Source organism: Ictalurus punctatus, chromosome 5 (assembly GCF_001660625.3).
Source record: "Ictalurus punctatus breed USDA103 chromosome 5, Coco_2.0, whole genome shotgun sequence".
In the NCBI taxonomy this organism is placed as follows: domain Eukaryota; kingdom Metazoa; phylum Chordata; class Actinopteri; order Siluriformes; family Ictaluridae; genus Ictalurus; species Ictalurus punctatus.
Genome location: NC_030420.2, coordinates 29,769,636 through 29,784,136, shown reverse-complemented (window position 1 = coordinate 29,784,136; position 14,501 = coordinate 29,769,636). Strand labels below are relative to the sequence as shown.

General features: G+C 38.3%; 1 protein-coding gene across 4 annotated transcripts in view; it reads left to right on the top strand.

The window, feature by feature from the left end:
* tafa5l (TAFA chemokine like family member 5, like) overlaps positions 1–14,501 on the top strand; it is an 80,542-nt gene that overhangs the window by 41,818 nt on the left and 24,223 nt on the right. For 2 of the 4 annotated variants that reach the window (XM_053680412.1, XM_053680413.1), the window contains 2 exons: positions 8,185–8,312; positions 9,625–12,519. In XM_053680412.1, the coding sequence (XP_053536387.1) occupies positions 8,185–8,312; positions 9,625–9,921 (425 nt within the window). In that variant the 3' untranslated portion in view covers positions 9,922–12,519. Of the gene's footprint in view, positions 1–8,184; positions 8,313–9,624; positions 12,520–14,501 lie in introns of those variants that run through there. The other 2 variants (XR_001812558.3, XM_017466955.3) reach the window with 1 other exon arrangement.

Sequence of the window (14,501 nt, the reverse complement as noted above, 5' to 3'; positions counted from 1 at the left end):
ACACTGAGCAGTCGTGTGTTAGCACAGTGATGAGTCACATCCCTTTGCGGCCTCCTGAGATCTTATCAGTGTTCCATTGCTCTGGCAGTGTATCAGTGGGTGGCCTACGCTCCTCTCTGGAGCATTTGTACTGCTGTTCTTGACTCCCTGAATGCATGTTGGGACATTTTGTTTGCCTGCCCTATATACAGTAAGCACCGAACTGGGAGAATTCCTTAAACAGGGACATTTCTACCACCTACAAGCAGTAAATAATGCCAGAGGCTTGTGGCTTCCCATGAGGCAGCCTGCATGTTGCTCGGACTGATAGTACGTCTGTATAAACAAGATCTCACCTGCTCTACACTAATGTAAAATGAACTGATGAAATCTTCTGATAGATGTAAAAATTGGCACCATGTCGGTTTAATGACATGATACATATAGATGTTTACACTTTATTTTAAAATCCTGCACCCACCTCTTCTACAAAAACGATGATTATGACCACTCCCTGCAGATATTCTGATCCCGCTCGATACCGTAGTTATTTGTTTTTACCAGCTGCAATATTTTCTAATAAAACTCAGTTGGTTAATTTCCCCCAAATACAAATAATTACAAAACTGTTAAACCCTGTTAAGATGTTATTTTCTTTTTAATAAACACGAGAAGTAGACTACTACATTTCACATGTAATCACTGTGTTTTCACTCCTCCAAATTTAAAAAAAATTCTTCCCTCTGGGAGAATTTTAACTATGTAGAGCCCTACAACAGAAAGCTTCGCTATCAGAAGGGTTCCAAGTAAACCCTCTTTAGGAAGCTACGAACGCTTAGCTAATCAAAGAACCCTTGAGGAAAATGTTTTAAAGAGCATAGGCTATTAAAAAAAACTAAACAAAAAAAAAAACAACCCTCCATAGCCTTATAGTTAATGTGTTTTTGAATTCTGTCCCTTAGAAATGACACAAAAACAACATCATTACCCATATGTTTCATTATATATACACCATTAGCTATATGAGCTAATGTGACATGATGTCTGAGAGATCTTTAACTCCTAATGGATGTAAATAATCTTCATTAAACATAGACAGCTATAGCTAACATAAGCTAGCCTGACATGATTTCTGAGAGAATTTTGAGAGCTCATTATGAACATTAATCTCCACTGCTACTAAAAGCCAACTCAACAGGATTTTGGAGAGATTTGTTTTTTCAAGTCATGTTTAAGATGTTTACTATCTTCATTGCTAAAGCTAACTAACCTAACCTGACATGATGTCTAAGAGAATTGTAACTCCATCCCTGCTGAAAAAAAACAACAATAAACATCACAGATTCTAACGGTTTCCACTACAAATACCATTACAAACCACCAGATAACCTTTAAAACCATTACCATTATTGGTCCTTAAACGTATCCACTGCCACCAAACAAATGCCACCAATAGAAGGCAACAAATTACCAGTAGAGACCCACAGGGACCATTACAGTTTCCATTAAAACCAATACAATTCCCAATATAACCATTAAAACCATTACAGTTTCTGTGATGGTTTCTATTGTTTTTTCAGCAGGGATATCAATGCTCCTACTCATCGTTTCCCTAACTAGTCAGCTAGTTGACAAGCACTTACCTGACAAGTTTTCTGAGATAATTGCAACTCATTATGAATGTTCATAATGTTCTTTGCTGTGGCTAGCCAGCTAGCTAACATAATATTACTTTACAGGATTCTGAAAGGATTTTTAAACAAAAGGTTCATAGTCTTCACTGATAAAGCTAGTCAGCTAGCTAGAATGTGATAACCCAACAGGATTTCGGAGAGGATTTTAAGTCATATTCACAGATGTTTACCATCTTTGCTGCTAAAAATGGCCAGCTAGCTAACATGAGCTAACCTGACAGGATTTATGAGAGGAAATAAATGTTCATAATCATCACTGGTAAACATAGCCAACTAGCTAACATGAGCTAACCTGTCAAGATTTCTAAGAGGATTTTAAACTCTTATTCCAAAATGCTTCTAAACCTCACTGGTAAACATAGTCAGCTATGCTAAACATGAGTTAACCTGACAGAATTCCTGAGAGGACTTGACAACAAATATATATATATATATATATATATATATATATATATATATATATATATATATATATATATATATATATTTTTTTTTTTTTTTTTTTTTTAATGACTTTTTTTCATAATAAATGTTTAAAATCTTTGCTGGTAAACATAATCCGCTAGCTAACATGATATAACCTGACATGATTTTATTAGAGGATATTTAAGTGACATTCATAAATGCTTACCAAATTCACTGCTAAAGCTAGCCTAGCAAGACATGCACCAACCTGGTATATGATATTTCTGTTATATGACAGATATGAACATCATGTTTCTTGCCTTCACAGTTAAATATAAATAGATGACTGAAATAATGTGACTGGCTATGAAGGGTGTGCTGTTGTGTCCACAGACAGACACGTACTTGAATTTTCCTTATTCATGTACATGTTTTTATCATCATAAACACCAAAGGTTGGCAATGCTAACACATACTCTCATTTGGCATGTCTGTTAAGAAATTCTACCAACAGCAAATATGAAGTTCCATATGTAAGAAATATAAATGTGTTTGTCACTACAAATGTAGGATAAACAAAATGTTGTTCTCGTGACAAACACGAGTGGTAGTTGCTGCAGAGTCCAACAGCATGCTTTGCAGTCTGTGACTGAGCATTTGTATATATTCCAGCCAAAGAGATTTGCATGTTTTAAAGGTAAATTAGGCCTAAAGCGTCCAGAAATATCCACTGCTGTCTACACTGGCTCTAAACCACTGATCCGCACTCCCTGGGTGGCCTAGATGGAGACGTATTTTGGTCATAAACATATTCAAGGCATATTCTGTACAATGAGCTAATTGGGTTGGTTGAATATTTACATCATCTCTGAACAGACCTAAATACAGGACAATGTGGACTGCTGAGATTTTGTTTGGGGGTTTTCATTTTAGACCTAAAATGTGTTTAAAGCAGAAGATGGACGATAATTGTGTCTCTTTGGTCATAAATATCTTGTTTGAAATGCAGGCAGAAGCAGTAAGAGTGCATCTAGTGTGGGCAGGTGTCCAGGGAAGCTCATGCTAACTGTCTGAAATGGCAGAGACGCTACCATCTGTCTTCATTTGGCTGTGGATTTCCCAGTGTTGCTGTGCTTCGGATTCAGCTGGAGCTCAGCAGAAGTGACGTTAGTGCTGATGGAGTTTGGGGTGGTGGAGATTAAGGCTGGAGGTCTCTGGCCTGCTCACTCGCGCTCTCTCTCTCTCTCTCTCTCTCTCTCTCTCTCTCTCTCTCTCACTTTCTCGATCTCTCTTTCTATTTCTCTCTGTTTTCAGAATAAATGAAGCAGCAACACGCCAAGATGCGTTCCCCAGACACAAATTAGACTAAAAAATGATATTCAGTGGACAGCAGGCTTTTACTGTGTAGATTCCTCCAAGGCTAAGTTAAATTTATGCCAAGTTTTCCATGGATGGCCCCTACAAGCCCAGTCTTGGACTAAAATAAATGATTAAAATGTACTTTGAATGGGACTTCCTAAAGATTTCATACTTTCTAAAGCAGCAGGTATTTAAACCATACTTGGGGAACCATTGTTAAGCCTATTCTATGTACTTATAAGCATCTTTGTGCATGCATATCTTGGTTTATTAAAAAACTTTACATTTAATTATCAAAAAACTAAACATGCAATTATTTCCCCAAAAGCAGTGAGACCCCAAGGAGGGGGTTCAAAAACCTTTAGAAGTGAACTTCTGCAAGCTTGGAACAGTCCTAGCTGTTATGCAGATTGTCCATCAAACAAAAGAGGATGGGGTAGTGAATACATAGTAGATGTAATAGATGAAAATACCTATCCTATACATCACTACTGGCTGAAACAGATCGTAAGGGCATATTCGTTTCCCAGATTGTAAGCGTTCTTTGCCCTGACCTTTTGGAAGGCTGCAGAAGGAGCATAAAACAGGCTGGAAAATTACACACTATATCTGTCAATTCTAGTTTCTAGCCACTTCTTGCAACTTGTAACTCTTGGTCCCTACTGCAAACTGAAGACCATGTGGCATTGATTTTAGATTAAAGATGTCTTCATGACACCTGGGACCCACCTGTATTTTCCTACTCTGAAATTCCTCCTTCCACCCCATACATGGTTCATACAATCCAGCTGTTTGAGGTCATTAAAAATGGATTGGCTTACACTCACAGTAAGCCAATGCCTGGTTAGCTTCTGTGTGGATAACAAGCTCCCAAACAGCTTTGAAAAGCACCCAAAAGTGTTGTTTGGCTAATGATTCATTCATTTTAAAAGCCAGGGCAAGATGTTGGCTATGATATTTCAGCATTAGTGCCATTAACTCCATACCCCCCCCCCCCCCCCCCCCCCCCCCCGCCGCCGCCCCCCAAAAAAACAAGGCCCTCAGTTTGATTAAAAATGATCCACAAAGCATCTACGTAACTATCCTAGTGCATTCAGTGATTTTAAAGAATATAATTCACAAATAGAACGTCTTTCGCTAAGTAGTCCAACATCATAACCACAGAGTTACCAAGGATTTGTAATGCTGACAAATTGAGAAACTTTGAGTGCAAATTACTCAAATTGGATTTTCTCCAGTTCCCACTTGGTCATGAATGCGGCGTAAGCCAAGGCCAAATTACACTGCCAAAATTGATAGTGGTCCCTTAGTTCCTTGCATCAGGGCTGTTTTTTTTCTGTTTTCCAGTACACATGATTCAGCCCAGGGGTTTCATAATGAGCTGCTATATTTGAGAATTAGGTGGATGAGTAGGGATAAACTTATCCATCCAGGTGTGTGGCCTTGGCAATTCTCTGTATCCTGGTCTCTACAGTAAAATCAGTGGAGTTAAATTCCCTCCACTAGAGCATAGATTCTTATAACTCAGAGTTCTTTCTACAGCATAAACTTTATTGTGGTTTCAAAACAAATACTTATTCATGGCCACAAACACGTCTTTACCCCACACAATCTCTTCATGGTCTGAACACAGCCATGACTATGAATTCATTAAGGATGAAACAGAACAACCTCTTAACATGTTTTTATTGAAAAATAGTCTACTTTGAGTTGGTCCTTCAGTTGCGTTTTGCGATTCACACCACCATGTTGTTGACTACTTTCCTACAACAGCATGCCCTGTTGTGTTCGCTTCTACCTGCATTTTTAAAAACGTATTAAAGAACGACACATTGTAATTTTATCCGTTCATAGTATCACTTACGCTATTTCTATATTTTCCTGTCTCTTGTAAATATATTAGTTAATATGAGCTTGTCATGTTACCAAGAGGAGGGGTGTGGTGGCTTAATGATTAGCATTAGCGTTTGCCTTGCACCTCCAGGGTTGGGGGTTCGATTCCCACCTCTGTCCTGTGTGTATGGAGTCTGCATTTTCTCCCCGTACTGCAGGGGTTTCTTTTGGGTACTCCAGTTTCCTCCCCCAGTCCAAAGACGTGCGTTGAAGGCTGATTGGCATCTCTAAATTGTCTGTAGTGTGTGAGTGTGTGTGTGGGATTGTGCCCTGCGATGGGTTGGCACACCATCCAGGGTGTCCCCTGCCTTGTGCCCTGAGCTCCCTGGGATAGGCTCCAGGCTCACTGCGACCCTGTGTAGTATAAACGGTGCAGATGATGGATGGATGGCTGTTACCAAGAAACCACCAAAAAAGTCCTCTGTCCTGAAGATATATGTATATGTGTGTGTGTGTGTGTGTGTGTGTGTGTGTGTGTATGTATGTGTGTGTATGTATATGTATATGTATATATATATATATATATATATATATATATATATATATATATATATATATATATATATATATATATATATATATGTATGTATGTGTGTGTGTGTGTGTGTGTGTGTGTGTGTGTGTATATATATATATATATATATATATATATATATATATATATATATATATATATATATATATATATATATATATGTATGTGTGTGTGTGTGTATACGTATATATATGTGTATATATATATATATATATAAACCTATGATTTGCTTTCCAGCCAAATTACTGTCCTAGGCATGCTGTTCTAGAAAATGATCACCCTCTGGAATGATCGGAATTGAAGGCGGTGGTATAAATGATGTTAAATAACATTGCTTTGTTTTCTTTCATTACGGAGCCGTTGTATTTGTGCTTTTTTGTTTACTGTTCCTCCGAGAAAAGGTTGTTTATTTGAGGCTGGCTGCATCTGATAGCTCTTCTTTCCCGTGGGTCTGCTGAGCTTGGCCTGCTCCTACAGCTTTGTTCTGCGTTGGTTTAAAAACCCGCTGCTTCATTTCAGCTTTCCTGCTTACTAAACAAGACAAAAGTGTACGTGACAGCGAGATCACGCTCATAGTCATGACAACCATGGATGAAAGCGCGTACAGTGTTTGAGATCAATAGGCGGCTTGTAAAGCTCTTTTTGAAAAGCATACAAAAACCTCCGCAGACATTAGGAGAAGCTTTGTGATGACTTGTTAAATCTTTACGTTCATCACTGTAGATCATGAATGAAGCGGATAACTGTTCACGGCGGAGAGCGCCGCGTCGGAGTGGTCAGGTGAAGATCATATTATAAGCCTACAAAAGAGAATCATTAACAGGCTAAAAGATTCCCGATGGTCTCTTACAGCCTTTCATATTATTCTAACTTGTTGTTGGAGTTTAAATGTCTGGATTACATGATTTCTAGAACTGAGGATGTCTCAATTGTTGTTGTTTTTTAAAAGAGCTGTGCAAATGAGCTTAAGTGCAAAATAATTTGGAACTATGAGGAGAGAATTGAGGTAAGGACTGAACTGTGAAATTTGGAAACGGGTGGGACAAATGAAAGTCACTAAATGACACAAAAGTTTGGTGACTTTTTCATAAATTTGACAATGTACTGTATATAAAAATAGCTACATACCTGAAAATACCAATATCCAGTGTAATTAACCTTTCTGGAAGAGGGGGGCAAATGTATTTTGTCCCCAAACACACAACGAGGGGAATGGATAGATAGAGAGGCCGAGAATCGCGGTTGGATTTTTGCCGAAGAATGATTCTGCAGATCTACAATTAGGTGCCACCTCAAAGCCGGTTGCTTATCTGGAAGAAATGCCAGAAGAAAAACTTTCATTTAAGCACTATGCACATCTAGATGCTACTGGAGCATCGACTGGAACCAGGTTCTGATCAAATGAGACCGTCCATCCATTTTCTGTACCGCTCATGACTGCTCTGGGTCATGGGAGACTGGAGCCTATCCCGGGAAGACAGGGGACAATTTGATAGTGCTGATTAGCCTACAACACATGTCTTTGGTATGGGGGAGGAAACTGGAGTACCCGGAGGAAACTTGATATCGCCTTGGAGTACTCTACCGTACCAAGAGGATACTTGAGATCACATTGAACATTGGTCGAAAATTGGAGCCTTTGTTTTCAGGAGCTAACAGCAAATCTCGACTGTTATTCCTTATTTATCCATCCATCCATCTTCTATACCACTTTATACTTCAGGGTCCTTCCTACGGGGAGCCTATCCCAGGGAGCATGAGGCACAAGGCGGGGTACACCCTGGACAGGGTGTCAATCCATCACAGGGCACAATCCCATACACAACATTCACACACCCACTCATACATTATGGACACTTTGGACATGCCAATCAGCCTACCATGCATGTCTTTAGACTGGGGGAGGAAACCGGAGTACCCAGAGGAAACCCCCGCAGCACAGGGAGAACATGCAAACTCCACACACACAGGGCCACGGTGGGAATTGAACCCCCGACCCTGGAGGTGTGAGGCGAACATGCTAACGTTCTTTATATCCCTGTGACATCAGGTGCAGGGCAGAACCGCTAACTTCTCATGGGAATAACGAAAATACAGAGCCAACTAACATATCACTAAACAGAATCACTAAACACATCACAGATATTTCAATATAAACATGTTTTTTCTTTGAGCCACCACTGGTTTACAGCAAAACAGTATAGCTACCATGCCATTTGCGGTATTTCCATATGTCACGCACATGTTGTGTCATCCTGTCAGAGGCAATAAACATCTAGAAGGCCTACGAGACTTGACCTTTTGTGTTTGTGTGCACAGCACGGATAGTGAAAAGCAGGCAGTGGTGTGAGATGACCCCGTGTTCAGAGGGAGAAATCTGCGGCCTGCTGTTCAATCACTCTGGCTGGACCTGCACCAAGGGAGGCGGACGAATAAAAACCGTCACGGTAAGACCTTACGAGATTTCACTGTCATGATTAGGATATTGTCACTTAAACATGAAAACGAATTCAGTGACAAAAATACAGTATGTGTGCAGACTTTATGGATCTCTGTAGATGTATCACAGAACTTAATACCATGTAATAATAGTAATAAAATGATCAAAGGAATGAAACAACGACAAAAGAAAAAAGGAAAAGGATGAAAAATAAAAATACATAACACTGACTATGTTTACATGGACAGCAGTAATCTAATTATTGACCTTAATCTGATTAAGATTAAGGTGTTTACATGAGTCGCTTTTAGAATACTCCTTTCAAGTTCCCGTTTTACATGTTTTAGAACATAATCAGCCCGCGTCATTACGTCACCGCGCCACACCGTCCGACGTCCCTCCAGAATTTCACGTATCGACATACAGTTCGTCTTCGTTATGGTACCGTATACAGTTTTGGGTGTTTTTATTTATTTTTTATTACGAACGCTTCAAGTGCAGTTAATTATTTGTCATGCTGTACGTGCTAATAGACGACTGCTTGAAGTGGTGGGTGCGTCCCAAATCGCATAGTTAACGTCTATATAGTAGCCGAGATACATGTATTTTTCCCAACTACAGGCCTATAGTAGGAAAGTATGCGATTTGGGACACAGCCGAACTCTCTTGTTCGCCGTAAAACGTAAAACTGCCGTGTGTGATCATGTCCTGTCGCAAAATGCGGTGAAAACTCCCACACGACGTTCATAAGGTGATTAAGGTGTTTACATGTTACTACTACATATCCATAATGCGACTAAAACAGGAGTACTCCACCTGTCTTAATTAGATTATTGCTTACTTCGATTATGACCTTAATTAGATTATGTAAGTAAAGTAAAAATTCCTGTTTACATGGCAGTTTCTTAATTAGAATATGGTCTTAATCGGCTTAAGAGTGGATTATTGCTGTCCATGTAAACGCAGCTACTGTCTCCAGGAAGTGTTCAGTGAATATTTGTCTTTTTGCTTTATTGCAACATCAATTTAATCCGGATGGGATTTTTTTTTTTTCCAGCTCATTTTGAAGTGACTTTCTAGAAAAATAAAAGATTCTAAGGACATCAAACTCTTAACTGAATCTTAATAAAAGAGTGTTTACCTGATGATAGATGTGTATGTCTATAAGTGAGAATGTGGAAGGTGATTAAGGTCATATTTTCGCTTCAGATTTACATAAGGAAGTTATTCTTTGTCTTTTTTTTTTTATTTCACCTTGTCAGATTAAAATTAATCCATCCATCCATCCATCCATATTCCGTACCGCTTATCCTACACAGGGTCGCGGGGAGTCTGGAGCCTATCCCAGTGGACTCGTGGCACAAGGCAGGGGACACCCTGGACGGGGTGCCAACCCATCGCAGGGCACAATCGCACACACATTCACACACTACGGACAATTTGGACATGCCAGTCAGCCTACAGCGCATGTCTTTGGACTGGGGGAGGAAACTGGAGTACCCGGAGGAAACCCCCAAACCAAAGCATGGGGAGAACACGCAAACTCTGTAAACACAGGGGAGGGGCGGCAATTGAACCGCCAACCTTGCCTTGGAGGTGCGAGGCAGACGTGCTAATTACTAAGCCACTCCCCCTTCCATTAAATTAGTCATCTCAGTGATGTAACTTAGGGGTCTGAGATCAATTTGAAAATGTGAAATTTCCGTTTAAAACTGGAAACAAACACAACTTTTATCTTTTCAAAAAGGAAATTGAGTATTTCTTGTTTAAGATTCTGCACTGTTTCTATGTCACTATTTAAATTTAAGCTCATTTTGGACAGCGAATAATATTAACTCCTTTGTACAAAAGATTCGATATTTCTCGAGTCGTATCTCTTCCATTGAAGCATGTGTTCAGACGACACACTGATGGAGTTGATCTAACATGGTCAAACACAAACTTATGCACTGTAAAACCAGATAGTTCATTTAACTCAAAAAAAAAAAAAAAAAAAGGTAGGAAACTAATTACCTCAAAATTTTTAAGTTGATGAATCCTCTTTAAGCCAGATGCAGTTAAATATAACAAAAATTGAACTCAAACTTGGAAAATAGTTTCCTAAAATTTTTGGAGTTAAATGAACTTATCAGGTTTTACAGTGTGGAGTCATTCAGAAATTCTGAAATTCGTGTAAATATTTCTAAGATTTCAGTTTTCACTCAAGTAGTTACAGATATATTAATATATTAATATCATTTGTGATGAAATATGTTGTATTAATATAGAAAGGAATGCAGAATAGATGATTTTCACTCGGGGTCTCAGACATTTGGACCCTACTGTATTATATGTTACAAGGGGTTACGTAATAATTGTACAGAATGGAACATAAGAGCTAATTATTGAATTAACAGAATATATTTTGAATCATTCTACTGATATACTGCATTATCCATCCCCTTTTGTCCATATCCTTGTACTTTAATTGTGCTGTATCCCAAAGGACTTGGTGTGTGTGTGTGTGTGTGTGTGTGTGTGTGTGTGTGTGTGTGTGTGTGTGTGTGTGTGTGTGTGTACATTTCTGTATGAATGAAAGATGAACTGAGGTCAGTATAAATGTGGCCAGTGGCTTAGCAATGCATTTACACCATACTGTGATTTTGTGATAGATATTTAGACAGCATTGCTGTTTTCAGTGTGCAGTGTACAGAAATATGTGCTGAGGTCATGCACCCAGAGACACACACACTCATACACACCACACACACACAAAGAGAGAGAGAGTGAGAGAGAGAGAAAAAAAAATATGCTGATCATGTCCTAGATTTTTCTCCTCAGTTTATTTCAGTCTGCACATCTTCAAATATCTGGCATGTGTGCAAGTGTACATGTGTACATATGATTATGTGGCCATCGATTAGTACACCTGTTTTTGTCCATGTGTATATATGCATATTGTGTCAAACATCCTTCATTGGGCTATGTACTGTATGTGTTCTTGAGTATGTATGCATCTGAATTTGTAATTATGCTAGTATAAAAAGCAGCTGCGACATTAGTCATAAATTAATCATGACTGTAATTATGCATTAATCACACTAATTATGCATTCAGAGTGTTGGTACTGTGTATCTGACTCTCTATCATCCACTAAATAGCAAAGAGCACTTTAACAGCGCAGTGTTTTCCATTCAGACATTCCCACCAAAGCGCTAGCTGAGCTGTCATATCATCAACTAGAGGTGGACAAAAATCATACGGTAAACAATATGCATGGCGATTATTTAATTTTGCTAAAACACATTTTGAAAGACTACGAATGTCATATTTAGCGTACAAAGAGCACGATGTTAGACGTTTCTTTTTTGCACTTGCGTTATTTTATTTTGTACATTTGACATTGCTGATTGTTTCATTGCTAATGTTCAGCTGTCTTTGGTGCAGATTCAGTCTCTTTCTTTCTCACTGGCTGCCAATCATAGCACGATGGGATTGATCAATAACCACAACCAATAAAAACGGAGAAAACGGCTTCAGTTAAACCTTTATTGTATCGCCCACCCAAGTTCACGACGCATGTTTTACACTTAAATCTTTATTATATCGAATATTTTTTACATTTTTCTGGAAGTGTTGAATATGTCCTTCCTAATTATTTAACCCTTTCTCGCAGTACACTGCCGTTAGGAATGGAAATGGACTTATCTGACATTTTTAACCCGTATAAACAAACGAATCATTACCGCATGTCTGTTATAAGCTTAGTCAGGACACTGTTGGGTTTCTGTGTGTAGAGTATCGTGACTGTTTTTAGTTGCTGGTGAGCAGGAAGATGGGAAAGGGGGGAGGGGGTGTGTGAGCACCCTCCTGGGCAACCAATTCACACCTCTCCACAGTAACATTGGAACAGAGATAAAATGGACAGCACAGCTAAAGCTTTTTGATAGTAAAACACTGTATACAACTGCCACAGTAAAATTATTACATTTAAACCTAGTAGGCAAGGTAAAAAATAAATAAATAAAATACTTAAGAAAAACTTTAAATTCTTAAAACTCTGAGCGTCTACTTTCATATGAGCCATTAAGCATTACTGCGGAGTGTGACATCACAAATAAATTCAATGCTGAACATGGGGTACCCCCAAAACAGTTCATTTAACTAACCACAGGTGATTAGTTAAAGACGGTGCTGTTATAGGAAAAGAACATTGCCGGGGTGGTGTGATTCAACTGCACACTACCCTGAAGTGGAATATATATATATATATATATATATATATATATATAAATAACAGCCTGAAGTGTTTATAGTAGCTACTCGACTATACAGCTACTTAATTTATTAATGGTTGGCACTTTTGCACTGTTTATTGTTAATGTTCTGGAATGTCCATGAGACAGGTTAGTTCTTGTAATTGCTTATGTTGTAGCTGATTCTTATTAGTCTCTTGAGGTTAATACGACAAAAGAAATGCAGCTTGTCATGTGACTGAGAAACCGGAAATTGCAAGCTCCTCCCTCCTGAAAACTCTCCCTAAACATCTGCTAACAGAAAGTTTGACCATATTAATGAATACACATTTTTCTTTGTTAATAAACATCCATTTTTTAAATCTGTGTATTATTAGACATAGATAATGTTGAGCATCTGCCATACAAGTCCCCATGAATGAGCTGTTACTATAGAAACAATCATGTATTAGAAGGAGTCTTAATATAAAGCTATGCTTTATGTTATAGCCAGAAATACTGCCTGAGCTGTATGGTCATATAGGGTGTCCCAGACGTCTCCATACATAGGGGACTTCATCAGTGGATGTTCGTGGACGTCCATTTCTCGGTTGGTCCGCAACACTTCCAGTCTTTTTGATTTTTTGAATAAGTTTTCCGACAGTGTCGTGTGTGTGATGTGCTCGCCATGTTTCCGGTTAAAACCCATCGCAACCCTGTGACAGCTTCCCGATCCAGCCATGAGAATGATTTCAATGCGTTCTTCTTTTGTCAAAGGCGTTGTGTCTGAAAAAATATATATATAATAAGCATATAATAAGCATGAACTTTTTATGTATGTAGTCTTTTGGGACACGCTGTAGAAAATAAATCAACACCTTCTGACCTATTAGATTCCACAATTCGAGCCTACCATAGTACTGTATAAGTGTAACTGGACAGACGTGAAGCTGTCAGTATTTTGTCAGTGAAGCTGTCTTGTTTTTGCAGTAAATATCAGAATATCTTCTGCTTCTTCTCAATAACACCTGATATTAAAGGTGTAAAGCCTTTAAAAACATTTGTGCTTTAATCGGCGAATTAATATACACAGCAGTTAACAGCTACCTTGACATTTTTAGAATTTTTAACAGAAAGTATTTCTCTATAAAGTGATCTGAAACTCTATTCCATCATCATGATTATCACCATTACACCTGCTCTGATTTACATTTCCCTCAGACTGTAATAACCAGAGCTCAGCTCCACTTGCTATAAAAGGTGCAGGAGCTCCGCTCCTATAATCTCCCCCTAATTTAACCCCTGAGTAGAACTACATAAAATATTTAAGTACTCATCACAGACACAAACTTGCAAGACTTAAGACCTCTCTAAAGATTATATTCATACAACGGTAACAATAAATAACTTAAAACAAGCCATCAAAGACAAACCTGCATAATAAAGTATGCACAATAAAGGTCTACTTAAAAGAATCATGGAAGGCATTGTCTCGCATGAACGACCTTAGCGATATGAGATATGATGCGACAGATATGTTATATTAATAAAATTGGGCAAGTACTACCGACTTAACCACTACAGGAAGAAGCCATTTGTTTCCAGCCACTAACCACAGCCTTTCACTGCAACGCACTTGCAAAGGTGAAAGGATCTGGTTTATTCACCACGAACTTAAACTAAATATACTAAAACATATTATATAAGGCATATTAAAACATAACTATGTATAATAAGTATTTCTATTTTTAAAACATTGTGCAAAATAAGGTTGTATCTGCTAAAAAGGGGGGGATTTGGATAATTAAGGTGTGTGCAAAATAAATATGCAGTCCAAAAACGTGCACGCATGAAAGGGAAACTGTAAATTTAATACTTTAAAAAAAAAATTGTGCAAAAAAAGTATGCATGCTAAACAGTAGTACACATGAAAATATTCACAGTTTGCAAAATTAAAATGCATATCAAGAATGTTTGCATAC